Genomic DNA, 18,143 nt, shown 5'->3' with positions numbered 1-18,143 from the left:
AATAGAATATCTTTAGTGAAATGTCATATTTATACTAAAATATCTCTTTTAACAACCTCATTAAAATAGCAGTAAACCGATTTTTACATTCCCAAATAAAATATTTAAAAAAAAAACAAGGTTGAATTGTAGGTATGTAACCTTATTAACCTAAAGGAGTGGCCTGGGCATAAGCGAATCCAATAGTCGCGCGACGTCGCCATAGTAACGGCGACGGCGACGCCTCCAGCGCGCCATCACGTGACCCCGCCACCTCATTAACATACGAAGCGTAAAGCGGTGTTGACACTGATAGAGAAACAGTGTCGGGACGCGCGTATACGTGCCGCGTCGCCACATTTACGCAAGCGCGTGCCATTTACCCCCCCAACTCTCCCACCCTCGAACGGCAATTATAAAACACGAATTAAAATTTCGAAAAGAAAAAAAATCGCCGCAGAGATTTGTTTGGACTTGTCAGTTATGTAAACTCGGAGATAGACGGCTCGGATGTTTTATAAATATAATTATAATTTCGAAAACATATCGTAAGTTTTTTGTTTTTGAGCGTCGCGTTTTGTGTGTATGTGTGTGCGTGCGCGCTTGTGTTTTTTGAGGCCGTGGGAAGAAAGAAGACAAACAATATACACAATTTGTTTATTTTATTTTATTTTATTTATTTATTTTTTTTGGGACTGTTGTGATTACCGGAAGTGTGGAACGCAGTGATTTTTATTTGTTATTTGCGAAAATGAACGAGTTACCGCTCAATGAGGCGTTGAATTTCGCGTCGGGTGTGAGGCATCAGGAGAATAATAATATTCATCCCCAAATATTGGCTTCGGTAAGTTTAAAAAAAAAACTTTTTTTATACAAATATTAATAGGTGCTATAAAAATTATTACCCACCCTAATAAATACTAGGAATTAACGTATTAAAAATTAAATTAATTTTATAATAGTATAAAAAAATCAACAGCAAATAAATCCTATATAAAAACGGAAGAATTCAAAGCAGTTTCAGCATCAATGTCAGCAGGAAATGTTCTGAAAATCAACCAATTCAATTTTATTCGCCAAATACAAGCGTGATTTGAAAACGTTAAATTCTCATTTATGATCACCCCTAAATATTTAATTTTATTTAATGGTTCCCTTTTTTATGAGTTTAATAATATATCTAAGTACTACATCCAACCCACGAAATTTTCCCTTTATAAATATACATCTTGTTTTTCAATGATATAGAATATAGTATCATCTGCGAATAATTGAGTTTTACAATGTTTGAGTTGGGAAACAATATCATTTATATTGTCTCCTAACTCAAACACTTACCCCCGTTCCCCCTCCCCCTTTTTAAATACTGTTCGTCCTGTTTAGTGTTCTGTATAGTCTGTTATAATAATAAGTGTTTTTAAATGTACTACGTTCCTTGGAATAATTTTGATACAATCAAATGCGTTCCCACCATGGAAAACTTCTGGACTTAACTGACAATTAGCACTGATGATGGCTCATACGCTGAAAGCGCTCTGCTAAGCTTTTAAAAATAAATTGCATTGAATACATCTAGTTTAGTAGTTTGATTAATTTGTAATATCATTTATATACTTACAGTTTGGTGACTTTAACTGGAATAAATTCAGTTAAAACTAATCAAAATTTATCTCGCAAAATTCCTGAGACCCGTCGATTTTTGTTTATTTTTTTTTCACATTTCAAGATAGTTTTTGTATTTTTTCACCTACAGGGGGGATCCAAATTAACCCCAACTTTTTTTTCAAATGAAAAGCCACTCTTTTTAAACTCTTATTGAAAAGACCCCTTTTTCTTGATTAAAATGCCCGATTTACTTTTGTGATTATCTAAAGAAGAAATACGAAAAAAAAACCATTAAATTATTAAAAGTTGCGTTTTGTATAAGATGCTCAAAATGAGCACCATTTACTTGTTGGCAAAGCCCAAGACGATAATAAAATTCGTTTTTGACATTTTCTAACACTTCTGGATATATTTGTCGGATTTCTTGTCTAATATACGTTCTTTGAGTTCGTCTAGGTTTCCTGGTTTGCTCATATAAATTTGACTTTTCAAATGTCCCCACAGAAAAAAATCAAGTGGGGTGAGATCGGGAGAACGTGCCGGCCACTCGATTGCACCCCTTCTACCAATCCATCTGTTTGGAAAATTGTCATCTAAATACTGGCGTACATTACGGGCATAATGTGGGGGGAGCACCATCTTGTTGCATCCAGATTCTTTCATCATACAAATCTGGATCGAACTGACTCGGATATAAGGCACGTAAGACTGGAACTAGTTCATGTTCTGATGTAATTGATTGCTTTGAGGGGCGGACAGGGTTCATTAAGAAATTAAATCTTATTAATTGATTATGCTGTCTTAAACTAGAGCTATAAGGTGTTGTGAATTGTGATGGTAATTGTTCCTTTGTGTTAACTATAAGTATTGTCTTTTTTTTTTTTCTCTGAACTGATTGTTCCAAGTTATAGGTAATCTTTATATTCTAAGCTTTAATTGTATGTTAGGTTAGGTTAGTTTAATCATCCAATTATTATTCTTATATTTTTTTGTAATATTGGGCCAAAGCCCGATGATTTATTAAATAAAATAAAATAAAATGTTCAAGAAATTCTAGATATCTTTTCCCAGTTCTCATTGAAGAATATGGGCCCTATAACTTGCCTGCCAATTATGCCAGCCCAAACATTAGTTTTCTGGGGATATTGTGTATATTAGTTTCCCTTACCCAGTGAGGATTCTCGTCAGACCAATAGCGACAGTTCTGCTTATTAACATGGCCATTTAGGATGAATGTAGCCTCATCAGAAAAAAGGATCCACTCCGAAGATATGCGATTTTCGTCAATGGCGTTCATCATTAATTCACAGAACTGAACTCTGCGATCTGGATCGTCTTCGAATAACTCTTGAACGGGTTGCATTTTATAAGCTCGTTTGTTTGCACTTTTTAAAAATTTTTAGCACAGATTTATGATGAATAGAGTTTTCGCGAGCTACTCTTCTGGCTGCAGTTACTGGATTTTCTTCCATCGCTAACAATACATTTAATTGGGTGTTTTCATCGATTTTAAAACATCTTGAAACATCCCTGACGTGCCCAACTTCTCGAAATCTGCTATCGATTTTACTAACCGTACCTTGGTTAATAGGTGGCAAATCTAAATATTTCTGCCTGAATAAGTGGACAACCTCTAGCTGAGTACGACTTCTGTCCCCATAACCAATTATCATTAAGATTTCAATCTTGTGGGATTCGGATAAATAAGGCATTTTTTCAATATAAGTTAACTTATTTAACAACTGGTTGAAATTCACTTTAACAGTGACACTACAACAATGTCAGGAAATGGTTCGATACCAATAAAATAAACAAACACGCCAAAAATTTACCAACACAAAATATTTCGAGACTTAATAATTTAATGGTTTTTATTTTTTTTTCGTATTTCTCCTTTAGATAATCACACAAGTAAATAGGGCAATTTAATCAGGAAAAAGGGCTATTTTCAATGAGAATTTAAAAAAAGTGGCTTTCTATTAAAAAAAAAGTTTGGGTTAATTTGGACCCCCCCTGTAGGTGAAAAAATACAAAAATTATCTTGAAATATGAATAAATAAAAATCGACGGGTCTCAGGAATTTTGGGAGATAAAATTTGATTAGTTTTAACTGAATTTATTCCAGTTAAAGTCACCACACTGTATATAGTGTAAATAAGTTTGGTCCCAAAACTGTTCCTTCTGGCACACTAAAGATTGTTTTTTTAAGTGTCGATTTAGAGTTATTAAATTTCACAAATTGATCTCGGTCCATAAAATGTTCCTCTCCATCCAATTTACAATACTCGGTCCAAATTCATATTTCTGCAGCTGTCTATCAAGTAACTTATTTCGAAAGCCCTATTTAAAGTGTAAAAACACTATACCTATTATTTGTTTTTTGCCTAACGCAGTTTTCCAGTTCTATAATATCATTTGGAGAGCACTTTCACGCGACGTTTACATCTAAATCCGGCTTGGAACTTAGATAGGAGATTGTTATTTTCCACACACTCGATAAACTATCTATTTACCATTAATTTTAAAAGTTTTTCATATACAGGCATTACCATAGTTGCTTTCCAGTATTCAGGAAATGTTAAATATCCAGATGTTAAAAACTTTCATTTATTGTTTGAAGAAATCTATAAATTCAAAAGTTTTTAATAGACTGCTGGTAATTCCGTCCATGCTGCTCGCTTGTTTTTCATGCTATTCACGTCAATTTTCAATGATTTCTAAAATCTTCCAAAGTTGTCTTAATTTTAGCTAGAATTGTCATAAAATTGTTCAAACTTACTTGTATAACGCCATAAATATCCTGAATACTCATCAAAAAGAAGCCATTGAAGTTTTTCGAAATGTCCACATCTTTTCCTCCTACTTTCCATTAAACATGATAGTTTTGCTTGCCCTAGTACCTCCTTAAGAATTTTCCACATTACCTTGGGTTTGTGTTTAATTCCATTTATCTTCTTATTTAGTTGTTTTTTCCCTTCATATCTTAGTAAAGCCACCACCCTGTTTCTCCGTTCATTACACTGATTCCAGTCCACCTTGTTTTTTGTCATATCTGTGGTATCCACTAATCCTTGTTATGTTTTTCCATTCATGTTAATAGTTGTTTCCATTCCTGGTACATGTTTATTCAGAATATTCGTTAGTGTTGAGTGTACCAGAGAGCACATTAACTTATGTACATAGTTGGGTAGCCATTTAGCCATTAGAAATCCGTTTAAAATTCACATATATTTTTGTAATTACTTTTTTAAATTGTGTACTTCTTAGACACGTTATATTCAACACTCAAGATTCCATGTCATATATATTTAGGTACATCGTAAGCTGTGGTTTTCATATTTGTTATTATTAGATCTATAACAGATTCGGATTGTATATTTATCCACTATTTGATAAAGCTCCTGATAATGTTCGTTCACTTCTTAAAATAGTAAGGGTCCTTATAGAGATGTCAATGTTAAAATCACCAAAAAAGCTCTCCATTTTGATCAGTTATTTCTTCTAATATTTTATCTTGATTAGTGAGAAAATCTTACTAATCTCGTGGATTGAGTTTGGTGAATGACATAATGAATATACGTAACACTGTTTTTCATTTAAAGTGATTTTAAGGCCCACTAGCCAAAAATTGTTTTTTACCTTCATATTTTTAATAGCTATAGTTCAATTTGTTTTTAATGTAGAGTATTGGTCCTCCAATATGTCTATGCTCTGACTACAAGAATTTACATATTTATACCCTGGGTGATTAATTTCTGATGCTTTAGAAATCATTACTTATATGATTTTCACCTAATCCAATCACACTGGGGCTCCATTGAATGGTTAACCACTAGAGTTGCACTTTATGAGTATGGAAAAGTCCCTGGATATTTAAATACAAAATTTTATTTTGTGATGTTTATTTTTGCCCATTTGGATATAAACATGTTTAGTTAATTCTTTGTGGTAATTAATCACGTTTTCAGGTAAATATGACAGTTTTTATCATACGCACAATGGTTAATATATTAACATTTTGTATATTTTAAACCGCAACAATGATTAAAATTTATACTTAAGTACTTTATTTTGTGATTGACATTCAGTTTTTTTTGTGTTTATTTGTACATTTTGGGTAAACCCGCTTAGCACTCTTTACGCTCCTTAGACATATAACATATAAAGTTTCATTATCTGTAGAACTGGATAATAATCACATAAAATGATGTTTTCCAATTATTTAATATTATTTTGTTATTTTTCTTTAAATCCTTATAAGTTTTTGGAACTGATTCTAGGACTATATTAGTACTTCCTGTTTTTGTTTGGAACTTACTCATTACTTTTAATATTCTCTCCTCCAGGGGGATAGGCACTCGGTTTTGAATAATAATTTCTTCTACTATACCTATATCATCGACAATTTTTCCTCTATATTGGCTTATTATTTATTTATATTTACATTATTTTGATTATTTTCATTATAGATCATTGAAGTTCTATCTTTTGATATGTATTTGACCCTTGACACAGTTATGATCAACTAACATGGATATAGATGTAAAATTACCGGTAATTTAAAAATCGGTAATATTACTGGTAATATTACGTGTTATTACGGTAATATTGGTAATTTATTAAAAAAAAAAGGCTTTTTAACTAATACTAGTTCTTTTAATTCAAAACTGTAAAAACATTAAGAAACAAAAAAAAAACAAGTCAGAATGAACTACGTAATAGAGTGGATAATGGTAAATCATCCTCATCATCCCCAACATCTTTCTCCTTGGTTAATTCAGTCAAGTCTATAATTTCGAAACCGAGATCTTCTTTTTCAATTTCTTCCTCAGAATCCTCAGCTTTTTCTCTTCTTGAATGATCTTCGTTTAGTAAATTATAATTATGGGCAATATAGGTTAGTTTTCCGGCTCTTTCCACGGTAAGCCTGTTTCTTCTTTGCCGATGAATAAATCCATAAGTACTAAACGTTCTTTCGGTTGCGGCTGTTGACGATGGTAAATTTAAAATGTCTACAGCCAATCTACTTATTTTAGAACTGGAGCAAATTCCTGCCCAGCAAACATGCCCAGACATAGATTTTTCGCTGGAAATAACGAATTCCTTAGCAAAAAGATTACCACCTCTAATTTTGTACTGTGCAAGTGCTTCCATAATAAGACCTACTTCTGAAGAATATTTTGATGACGCCTTGCAGTTTCATAGATGAACTCCGTTACAACTAAATTTTCAGCTTCAGTTAAATTGTTGCCACGTTGGTTTGAATCTAATAGGTAAGCAGCAAGATGAAACACCAATATTACCAATGTTACCGGTCTTGCAGTAATATTACCAAAATTACCGGTAATGTTACCTCGGTAATATTACTCTTTACATTACTAAACATGGATCTTTTTTTTTTTTAATTCATTATATGTATCAATAATCAATTATACTTATTCAATAATTATTCTGAGACAATTTTCGCATGATCTAAAAATTAAATACTACGAATATAAATGAAAACTCATGAACTAGTTTCAGTTTTCTTTTTATCAGACTGGAAAGGGATATTTTCTTGCCTTTTATTCCTAATAATGACACGAATGTTAAAACGTCGTCTACTCTAAAAATCTGTTATTTGTATTATTTCAACTTATGTACTACGCTGTTGGGCGCCAGAAAACCTTTAATATTTTAACATAAATCCACTACATATAAGGATAATAATAGGAAAGTTCTACCAGTTTTATAACAGATAAAAATCTACTAAATGTTGTCATTTATATAGGAAAATTATAGAATTTCTATTTACTTTACGTCAATCAATTATATTATATATAGCAACAATATACCGTTATTTCTGATAAACGTTTATTGAATTGTTTTTCTTACAAAATCTGTCACACTACACACTTTTTTCTTATATACTTACTTACACGTCGTGTTTATGTTTTATGTCCTAATTTCTAATAGAACGTGTGTAACAGTCACGTAAGCCAATGTAAGCAGTTTTTTCCAAACCCGATTTCGTGTTCGCATTATAGACTAGAGTGTTAAAATTAGAATTTATATATTATTTTATAAATGATTTTTCTATAAAAAAATATATTCAACTATTTATATATCGGAAACAGTAAATAAAATACAGGGTGTCCCATTTAGAAAAATTAAGATATATTATCATATTATCCCTGAACCTGTAGATATTGTTAGCAAATTGAGCTGCAAATGAATATGCCGATTTATTTTATGAAAATATTCCGGAAAATCCCGAATATTCATTGGTGAATTATCAGGATAAATTGAAAGATTATTTTTTCAATGCTTCCCGGATTAATAAGAATATATGTCAATTTATATGTGCAAATATTCTTTTCAGAATATTATTTGCCTATGTTTATTCTTTTAAATTTCAGCCAATAAGAATGGTTACATTTCCTATTAGTTGCCAACAATATCAATTGTCATTTATGTGAAATAATATTGTATATATATTTTTTTTGGAATTTATTTAAAGACGAGAATATTATGTATAAGGAATATTCCTGGCATATTCAGCCTTTATCAGATATGACAAATTAAATTAGACCATGCTTCTCCTAAAAGCCGTAGTATACCTTGTGAATATTATTTTTATCATAATTATCTAAATATTACCATCTTTGATGAGGGAATTTTAACCAATAGGAATCCAGTATTTTAACCGATAATTCTTTAAAAAATTTTAAATACACTTCCAAGCTTTCAAGTAGGCTAATTGTCATTTTTTGTCAAAATATTAATACCGATGAAAATTCAAAATTCTACCTATTTGAATTAATGTTAGAGGATCAAGTGTGTAAAAAAATATGTACCCAGAATGTTTCTGGAATCAATAAAATTACTAATTTTAGGAGAATATTCTTCGAACGATTTAATTGTTAAGGAATATTTAATCTTTTCTCTATTCCAATATTTTGTAATCGAGCTTTTTAAATTATACTCTGATATAACCAAAATTTTAATAGTCAAGGAATAATTTAAATTTTCAGGAATTTTCCACGTTCTTGAATTGTGAAATATTCTATGTACTTAAATTCGTCCGAAAAACATACATAAATATACGCTGTACATACACTTTAAATATAGTAGTAATTACATTAATATACACTTTGTTGGCCTCAAATTTCCTAGAAATATAAATTCGCAAGAGAAATAGGATTAGTTTATATAATATTAATCAGTCAGAATATTCACAAAACATTAAATAAATATTTGATGAATATAACACTGTATAGCGCGACGTATGTATACTACAGTCCGTGAATATTTTATAGCAATTTTACTGTATTTTATCTTTAACTTCAATTGCCTGTAAGAAATAAAAATATTCTCCCAGGCAATTGAATTGTACCCATCAGTTACTCTCTTTTACTTTTGTTAGAAAGTTGAATAAACTCAAGTCTCAACTATACTTAAATAATATTTCAGGAATATTCCATGTACTTAAATTCGTGCGAAAAATATACATGAATATTCTGTAATATTCAATATACCTCAGTTGACGTCAAATACCCTAGAAATATAAACTCCCAGGAGATATAGGAGGTTTAGTTTATATAATATTAATCTGTCAGAATATTCCTAGGACATTAAATAAATGTTTTAAATATTAAATCAATAAAACACTTTATGGTAAGTATAATACAGAACAGAAGTTCCATGAATATTCCATTGCATATATCAGAAACCTCTACAGGTACATGAATATATTTCTGGGACTAGAAGTTCATGCCATCAGAGTTCTTTCATTTATGTCAATATTAGGTCAGAATATTCCTGAAGAAATGTGAAACAATAAATTTTTTTTTTAAATATTCTTAAATCTTGCGATTATATATTTGAATTAAGTAAAGAATATTCAGTATCCCTTGGTCGCTTAATTTTCCTCTTGGATGCATCCAAACTTGTTTGATTGAAAACCCCCTCCAAGGAATATTCCTGCTGAGGTGAAAATTTAATGCAAAAGTTTTAACTCAAACAATGTTTTATTAATTTTCTTTTGGAATATTAAAAATAAATTAAACACGCGTCTGGAATACTCCTTTCAAGGCATATTTTTTTTAGAAATTAATTAAATTTTGTTTTATTAACGTTGACATTTGATAGAAATTCTTTATAATATTCTAAATATTTTCTGGTGTAAAACTAAGGGCATAAATTTTGCTAAGACCATATTTTTACCACAATCCCTGTAAATGCGAGTTCAAATTTCACATCGTTCTGCGAAATCCCATTTTACACTCAAATATGCACCTGACATTCATGAGAACAGGAAAAATAGTAAAAAGACAAAGGTTACTGAACCCAAAAGCGACTTAAGCATTTTTACAATTTGTGTAAACTAAGTAAAATTTATATAAAGATGACCCTCGGTCACCTCTTGGCTTATACACCGATTGACTTTTTACGATTTACTTTTATTATTATATATAAAAAAAGCTTTAACTTATTCCCTCGAATTGTGTGTTTATTTATTTATTTAAAATTGTTTACAGTTATACGAAACAACAAACTGATTTATTTTATAAACTCGCTGATTATTTTCCGATTTAAATGAAATATGTGTAAATATAGTTTGTTTGTTTTTACACAAAACGTTAAATATTTACAATGTTTCTTTGTAAAATCTTATAAAAACAATCCTTTTGATCGCGACTTTTTACAAACAAATAATTATGTATGGTTAGTAAAATGGCTTTTTTTTGGTGCTCTGAAGTTTGTTTTTAAAATTTCGAATGATTACAAAACAATCTGTCAAAAAAATTAAATAAAAAAAAATCATGTGTATATCTAGGTTTAAAGATTATTATAGATCAAAAAGTGTTAGTTTCACAAAAGTCCATTCTTCGCCACTGCCCTCTCTTGGAATATTTGAATATTGCTACTTCATTTGTATCAACTATTTATATCCAGAGATCATCCTTATCAAAACTCGTTATATTGAGGACCTCAACATCGTTCAACAAATTTAGTCGTTTAGTTTTATTACAACCAAAACGTGTTTACAAATAACTGATGATTTTTTTAAAGATTAGTATTTGTGCATGTAACTTTCATAATAACCAATATAATATATAATGCATTTGCTGCTTAGGAGGAGACCTCATATGTTTAGCCGGTCTTTTATTGATTATATTTATTTAACATTTGATGTTATTAAACATGAAAATCTAGTAATTTTTTTGATAACCATGTTCTGATCAAAGTTTCTGTGATATTTTTTTTGTCAACCATCAATCTCGTCCCTTGAAAGTTTCATTAAATATGAAAGCGTATATTAAGTGCACTCAAAAACTTCTTATCGGTACTTTATGATATTTTGGAAGTCTAGGCATTTATATAACATCGGTAAAAAATACTAAAACACTTTTGACAACTTTGACATATCAAAAAACACAATCCTGAAAGCTGGGGACACACACTCGATCCAATAAATCATTTTGTTAATTCCGTACATCCTGCTGTGCGTGTTAACTGGAAATTAAAAATAAACCACTTAATTTTCTTTGGATTTTTGTTAATGCCTAGTCTCTCTCTTAATTACACATAGTAGTCAGTGGCGGCCCACAAGGGGTCATAATTAACAAAATTTTCACGAGAAGATTCGCAGTAAAACATAAGTTAAAAATAAACGGAGAAATCATCTCGATCAACAACAGAAAGACTGCTTTACTTCCCATAAGTTCAAACTAAAAATTATTGTGACAAAAAGCCAAGTAATGACTCACTTTGTACTTGGTGAAGTAGTATACATAGATACAAGTGTAATTAACCACCTCAAACAAGTATTTTGGCCACTAAATCCGTAACAGAGATAATCAAACTTCACTTCTTTTGTTTTTGGACTTTTAAATCAATTTCTTGTTTGACATTTCACATATTTGAAGTTAATTTTCAATTATATTTCAGGCATATAAAGTCCTTGTGAGTTTCTCCCTGGTACTTGAAATCACTTGGTCGTCGGGATATTTCTTGTACCTTTGGATTTTTAATTCCATTTTTGGGCATTGCAGACCTTTGGAGTTTATTACATTTTATTCAAGGCATTTCAAATTTCTTCCTTTTGTGATCCACTATTGTGACTTTTAAAGTAATTTGCTTGGCAATTTCACTTGTAATTGATCCTGGTATAATAAAAAAAAGTAAAATTCCTAATAACCATAAAATGCTTATATTTCTCAAGCCAAAAAAGAGAGTTGCTAAAGTTCATTTCTTAAAGTTCAATTTCGTGCTAACATTTATTCATTGCGTAGCTCATTTCAGCTTTTTTTCCAAAAAAACATTAAACCAAGACGTCAATCTTGGAATTTTAAAAAATATAAAAAAAAAATCCTAGACTATTCAAAAACAAAATGCACATCCCTCTGAAACCCAGAAAGTCAGGGATTTTAAATTGGATCGACAGGTTCTTCTAATAGAATTATTGGACACTTATTTAACGATTTTGTAAGATTGTTGTCAGCACATTTCTTGTATTTATATATGTATACACATTTAAACCTTTTTTTGACATTTTCAGATTAATTGATGTAACTCTTCATATACCTTTTTAACCCTTACAGTACCGAGATAAAAAAAATTGAGTTTGGGGTTTATATTTATTTTACGCCGATAAAGTTCAAAAGGTACGAAAAATTATTTTAAAAAATATTCGAAAGGGTTAAGGGAGGAATTTAGGGAGTACACAATTGTGTGTCTAGGGAGCCAACATTAGAAAAGCACAATTGTGAAACAAAATTTATTACTTTGTATGGAATGAAATAAAACAGTTTTTATCTTTGGTTAAACAAAGAAAAACATTACATTTTAGGCAACGCATTCTGGACCGACCTTTGCACCCTTCTCACCTGCATTTAACTGGGTTCTTCGTTTCTTCATTCTTTGGCCAGTGTTCAAAACCATCAAAGCGTTTGTCTGCACAGGGCAAACTGGAAGGCATTCTTCTCTTTTTTATTTAATTTCCTTCAACGCTAGTCTCTTCCTCTATATTTTCTTGGCATTCTGTTTCCTCCAATACACGCTTCTTAGTACCGACAATCAGATATTCCCCAAGATTAAGTCTAAATTCCAAAAGATCCATAATATCTTTGCTTCGAAGGTTTTGACTATAACAATGCCTTCGATACTCCATCCACCGGTTTACTATTGCTAAGTCGAACAAATGTAGGATGGCTTTAAGAGTCCATTTTCGGATTCGAAAGAAAGATCGATAGTATTCCATCATTTGGTCGCAAACATCTACACCACCCATGTTTTCGTTGTATGATTTAACAACAGCTGGGAATGCTATGCCTGAACGTTTTTTTTCTGTTTTATTCCATCTTTGCACCTCAGTTTCCGGCTGTCTTCCAAAAGCTGTGGATATCATTAAAACAGATTTATTATCTTTCCACTTTGTAATGCAAAGTTTATTATCGGTTTAAACAACTTCTTCTGACTCTCCCCTATTCATTAAACTGTCTTTTTTAAAATCAAACCCTTTCAGTAGCAGTTTCATCTATATTCAAACTCGTCAATTTGTTCATCAAAGCAATAGTTGAAAAGTATCTGTCAAAATACAGGTAACTATTTTGAGGTACTTAATGTTTCTGCTAGATGCAATATTATTGAGGGTCCCAAGCCTAAATCCCTATCTTTTAGTGGGGTAGTATTGCCCTGGTAGATTTCAAAATCCAATACCAGTCCGTCGGATGTCGTAAGAACGAAATTCTTCAGTCCCACTGGTCTTGGTTTATTTTTAACAAATTGTCGAACTGGACATCTTCCCAAAAAAGGAATCATTTGTTCGTCAATAGAAAAAGCTGTCTTTTCTTTTCTTTCAATGGCTTTACATCTATTGCGAACCAAATCAATTACCTGCTGTATTCTCCACAATCTGTTCTTCTGATACGCTAAGATTGTCAACGACATGTAAATTTACACGTATCATGTAAAAACCTTTGTCGGGTCATGACCCCATCAATTAATGGGAACTTATATTTTCCATTTCAATACATATGTATCCTTGGAAGATGAATACATCCCATCAAAGCATTCATTCCGAAAAATTTCTTTATTTCTTGTGAGGGAAAGTTGTTTTCTTTTGCATTTTGTTGCAAGAAATACTGGGAAGTGAAATTTGCGGTTGACTCAAAAAAATCATTATCCAAATATTTAGCAAAATATTCGTTTGGAGTTTTTACGATGGATGGAGTATAGTCCTCTTTTACAGCAAAATCCTTGCTTCTAAAGTTTCCATGCTTCCACTGGGGAGTCTGGAAATGTATGAGGGGTAAATCATCTTCTGAATCTGAAGAGCTATCAGCTTCATTTGGTGCTACAATTGGGATCTTTTCGTGAATTTCAAACTCATCTTCTTCATCCTCGGACTCTAAATTGGCTCACAATTGTGATATACATAACAAAACCATTCTTGGAATCAACAATTTTAAAGATATTTTCAATCTCTAAAAACAATACCCTTAATTGAAGTTTATTATTTCTATTTAATATTAAGCACGCCTTTTTTCCCCTAAATTCTATAAATAAATAATAACTTACCTGCACGAGCCATTGTTGAAAATAATCTGAAACTTTTCAGGTTATGACAAGAATGCCTTCCCGGCAAAATAAACGATTTGCGCGTGCACACCTATAAAATGCACTATCACAATCATGTCGCACGGTTCTCTACCCAGATTAAACATTTTTTGATCCTTATAAAACTAGTAAATAAGGAAGTCACAATAATTGTGACATCGGGTAGCGTAAGGGTTAAGGTGTTTTAATCTAGTCATTTGTTGTATGTTTCAGACATGCAATTTTCTATTTTATTCCAGGTCTTTTCGACTTAATTTCAAGCACAGTTTTTGGTATAAACTTAAATGTTTTCATAAACTGGAAAACTATAAACTATTTTTTTTATAGAGAGTCCTGGCATCTTTATGTACAACGTGCATAATGAGCACGTCTTTCATTAGTTCTTATATTATACCCAAGACTATTTTGGACTATTCAAAATATTTACACCAACTGTTTGCAGAACATTTCTTATGGCTTTGGACTTAAAAAGGAAAGAGAACTTAAAATTTTTTTTGTATGTTTCAGATACTCAGAGTTCATTTTCGTTTAATTTCAGACATTTTAAGCTCTCTTAAATGATTTATGTTACTTTTCATACATTTCAGGTACTTGCAGTCATTTCTTTAAGGCGTTTGTATGTTCCAGGTATTTAAAGTATATTCTTATATGTTTCAAACGTTTGATGCAATTTTCAATTTTATTCCAGGTCCAGGTGTTTGACAGCACTTTTAATTTATTTTTAATGTCCTTGGATTTTTAAAACCATTTCGTATTTCTCCATTTGAAGTTTATTCAATTGTATTTTAGGAATTTTAAGTTCCTTCCTGATATTTGAAGAGACAGTTTTAATTTTATTCGAGGAATTTCAAGCTTATTACTGGTCCACTATTTGCGGCTTTTAAACTAGTTTCTTGTATATTCCAGGCATTTTTAATTAATTTTTTTGTTATTCCAGGATTTGCGAAGCATGTTATGTAATCATGGTTTATTTTTTCAGACCATTTGTACTACATATGCCAGATTTATTTAATCTTCTAGGAGCTTAAAAATTATCATTATAACTTTAATATTCCTTTCAGTTTTCTGGATTAAGATACGTTTTTATATGACAAAGTATTTGAAAACTCCTGGATTTAAGCATATACTTTTTTTTTTAATTTTATAGAATGAAGTCATCATTGAAAGTTGAAAAGTTTTTAAAAAAATATCCCATGGGATAATTCAATAAATATTAAAAAAAAAATTTGGAAATTTTCTCAAAAAAATTAAAATTCAAAAGGTCATACCTCTAAAACCAAGAAATTCAGAACTTTGAAATTTGGTCCACAGCTTCTTCTAATTAAATTATTAGAGACCGAATATATATTATACATATCTTTTAGACTGCATAGGGATATTTTAAGTAGACATTACGTAAACGATGTACATAAAATAGTCCAAGGACCCAAATCAGCTGGTTTAAAATTTATTACGTTATCCTAATCTCAAAGCCATTTAGAAACAAATAACCCATACAAAAGTAAAATTCATAATGTGGGCTCTTAATGGTCTCAGATTTGACACATCGAAATGATTTATATCGACCGTTTAACGCTTGAAATGCGATGCGAAATCGATAAAATATATTTTGTTAGCAAAAGAGAGCAGATCCGTATTATGAATATTTTTATGAAAAAACTCGACACTTTTCAGCATTACTTGTCAACATTCCCAAATGATATTAAAATAAAATCCCTGGTAACCACCTGATTTAATCTCCTAAGACTCTTATCGGGTATACTAATGTTAATATTTATATAGTTACCGTGGTAAATACGGTTCTGCGTGGTGGATCCAATATCCCGGTCCCAGCTAGTTCGGCTGAAAATCACGTTTAATATGCTGACTAAAGACGAAAGGAAAAAAGTTAAATTTATTGTCATATCGAGTGACGGCCGATATTTTACTCCGAACTGGGGCGATTATCGTTTAATTTATTGGTTTTGGGAAACCCGAGCAGCGAGTATAAAATTAGCGAAAGGAAATCATTGATGTAAAATGGATGCTTATTTACATATATTTTGCAATAAGAAGGACTTAATTTGGTAGGATTTTCATATTTTAGGGGGTAAGAACATTAAAGAAAGAGCTTGAGTTGAGAGTGGGGTACTTTCTTTGGCGTTTAGGCGACAACATTTTATCTACATGTTTCAAAACATGTATGTATATAACATATAGTTCAACAATTTCCTCGAAAACTGAAAAATTACTTATCGAACCATTCTGCGTAATCGAGAAGAGTTATAGTGTTCTTTATACCATGCATTTTGGTACCTAATTTGTAAATCTATAATAACTATAGTTCTTGTGAAAAATCAGTTTTAAGGTAATCATATATCCCTGGAAGACTGTAAAGACTATAATTATTTGTTTTGAGAGAACAAAGTTTATTCGATCGTTTTTTATAGGGAAAAATTTTTGTTGTCATAGCATCAATATGAGGTTGAGGTGAGGTGAAGACATGTAGTAACGACCTAGAGCCCTATCATAAGGCAGCCTTGGGAGTTCTCACACAATATGACGTTATAGACTCTCTAGTACCAGTTCTCATTTTAACTCAATAAAATAAAACTATTAATTAAAATTTGACAATTAAACTAAACAAAACTATTATATATAGCAATACGATTTAAATAAGTTAGTAAGACAGAAACAGACAATGTTATGTTATGGTCATTACAAAAGCTGGGCAAAGTATTCGTCAAGAAAATCTGGAACAATTTGGTTTTTAGGTGAATAACTGAAAAACCTGAGAACTAAAGAACTGTCAATAATTAATTTAAAAAAAATAAGTTTTTAGATTCGAGTAGTATACAGGTTGGGGAATCGATCATTACGCACAGAAAGGTCTTTAAATAGGCGAAATTTTTTTTCACCCTCTTTTCTCAATAGTTTCATATGAAATTTATCATTTTATGCATCTGCAACAAAAAGTTTCCGTGATAACTCAATTTTAACGCAATCAAATCACAGGAAGACTAAATGTCATTAAGGATAAAGATAAAAGTCCAGTAATTTCTTTGATAACTAAACAATTAGTTATTTGAGCTTCTCAACTAACTAATAAGAGCTATTAGAGCACTTTCGTCTCAACATCTTGGTTCTAAATTTATTAATTTTCTGTGATAACGCAAATTCACGGCAATTATTTCTTTGAAAGAATTAGTATTCAGTAATTTCGTTCATAACTCAAAAACTACTTATCGCACCTTTCTGAGTAAATGATAAGAGCCATAGTGTACTTTATGCCACACATTTTGACACCCAATTTGGATATCTATAATAACTAGTTCTTGTGGTAATTCAGTTTTCAGACAATCATGTCCCCGGAAGAATTTCATGAAAGTCCATTTATTTCCTTGATAATTCAGAAACTGCTTATCGAAGCTCTTTGAGTAACTAACAAAAGTTGTAAAGCACTATTTTCTCAATATTTTGGTATCAAATTTGTTAATCTGCAATAAAAAGTTTCTGTAATAATTCATTTTGAAGGCAATAACATCCCTTATATATTTTCAACATGTATTTAGTCCATATCTGGATTTATATAAGTAGAAGTTGAGTTTCTTATCTTAATTAATTAAAAAAACTTAAATTTAGGGATGTTTTCCAGAACTTTTGAACATTTTAGAGGATATTATATTTTCCATATTTTATGACATTTTCTACATACGGAATACTTAGTCCATGTCTATAACTTATTTCATTGCATTATCTGGTACATTTTGGTAACTTAAGTAACTGGTACTTTTGGTAAATAAGTCAAATATGTTTGGGATTCAATATAATTTGGATTTCAAAAAATTCAAAAGACAGGAAATTGCATCAAATTCCTGGTATCAAATTAAAAGTGGCCTCAAATGACTAGAATAAAATTAAAACTGGCTTCAAATGTCTGGAAGAAATTAACAAAAACTCAAATGTAGTTTTCAGTT

At 30.8% G+C, this 18,143-nt stretch overlaps 1 protein-coding gene across 1 annotated transcript in view; it reads left to right on the top strand.

Moving 5' to 3' along the window:
- Positions 1-279: 279 nt before the first annotated feature.
- The window catches only part of LOC126740554 (forkhead box protein L2-like), a 37,949-nt gene continuing 20,085 nt past the window's right edge, over positions 280-18,143 (top strand). The window contains exon 1 of the mRNA XM_050446638.1: positions 280-823. Coding sequence (XP_050302595.1) covers positions 731-823 — 93 coding nt within the window. The 5' untranslated portion in view covers positions 280-730. The remainder of the gene's footprint in view (positions 824-18,143) is intronic.

The sequence above is a fragment of the Anthonomus grandis genome, chromosome 9, assembly GCF_022605725.1.
Source record: "Anthonomus grandis grandis chromosome 9, icAntGran1.3, whole genome shotgun sequence".
Taxonomy (NCBI): Eukaryota; Metazoa; Arthropoda; class Insecta; order Coleoptera; family Curculionidae; genus Anthonomus; species Anthonomus grandis.
The sequence above is the reverse complement of the archived record's forward strand: the minus strand, read 5'-3'. Positions and strand labels throughout refer to the sequence as shown.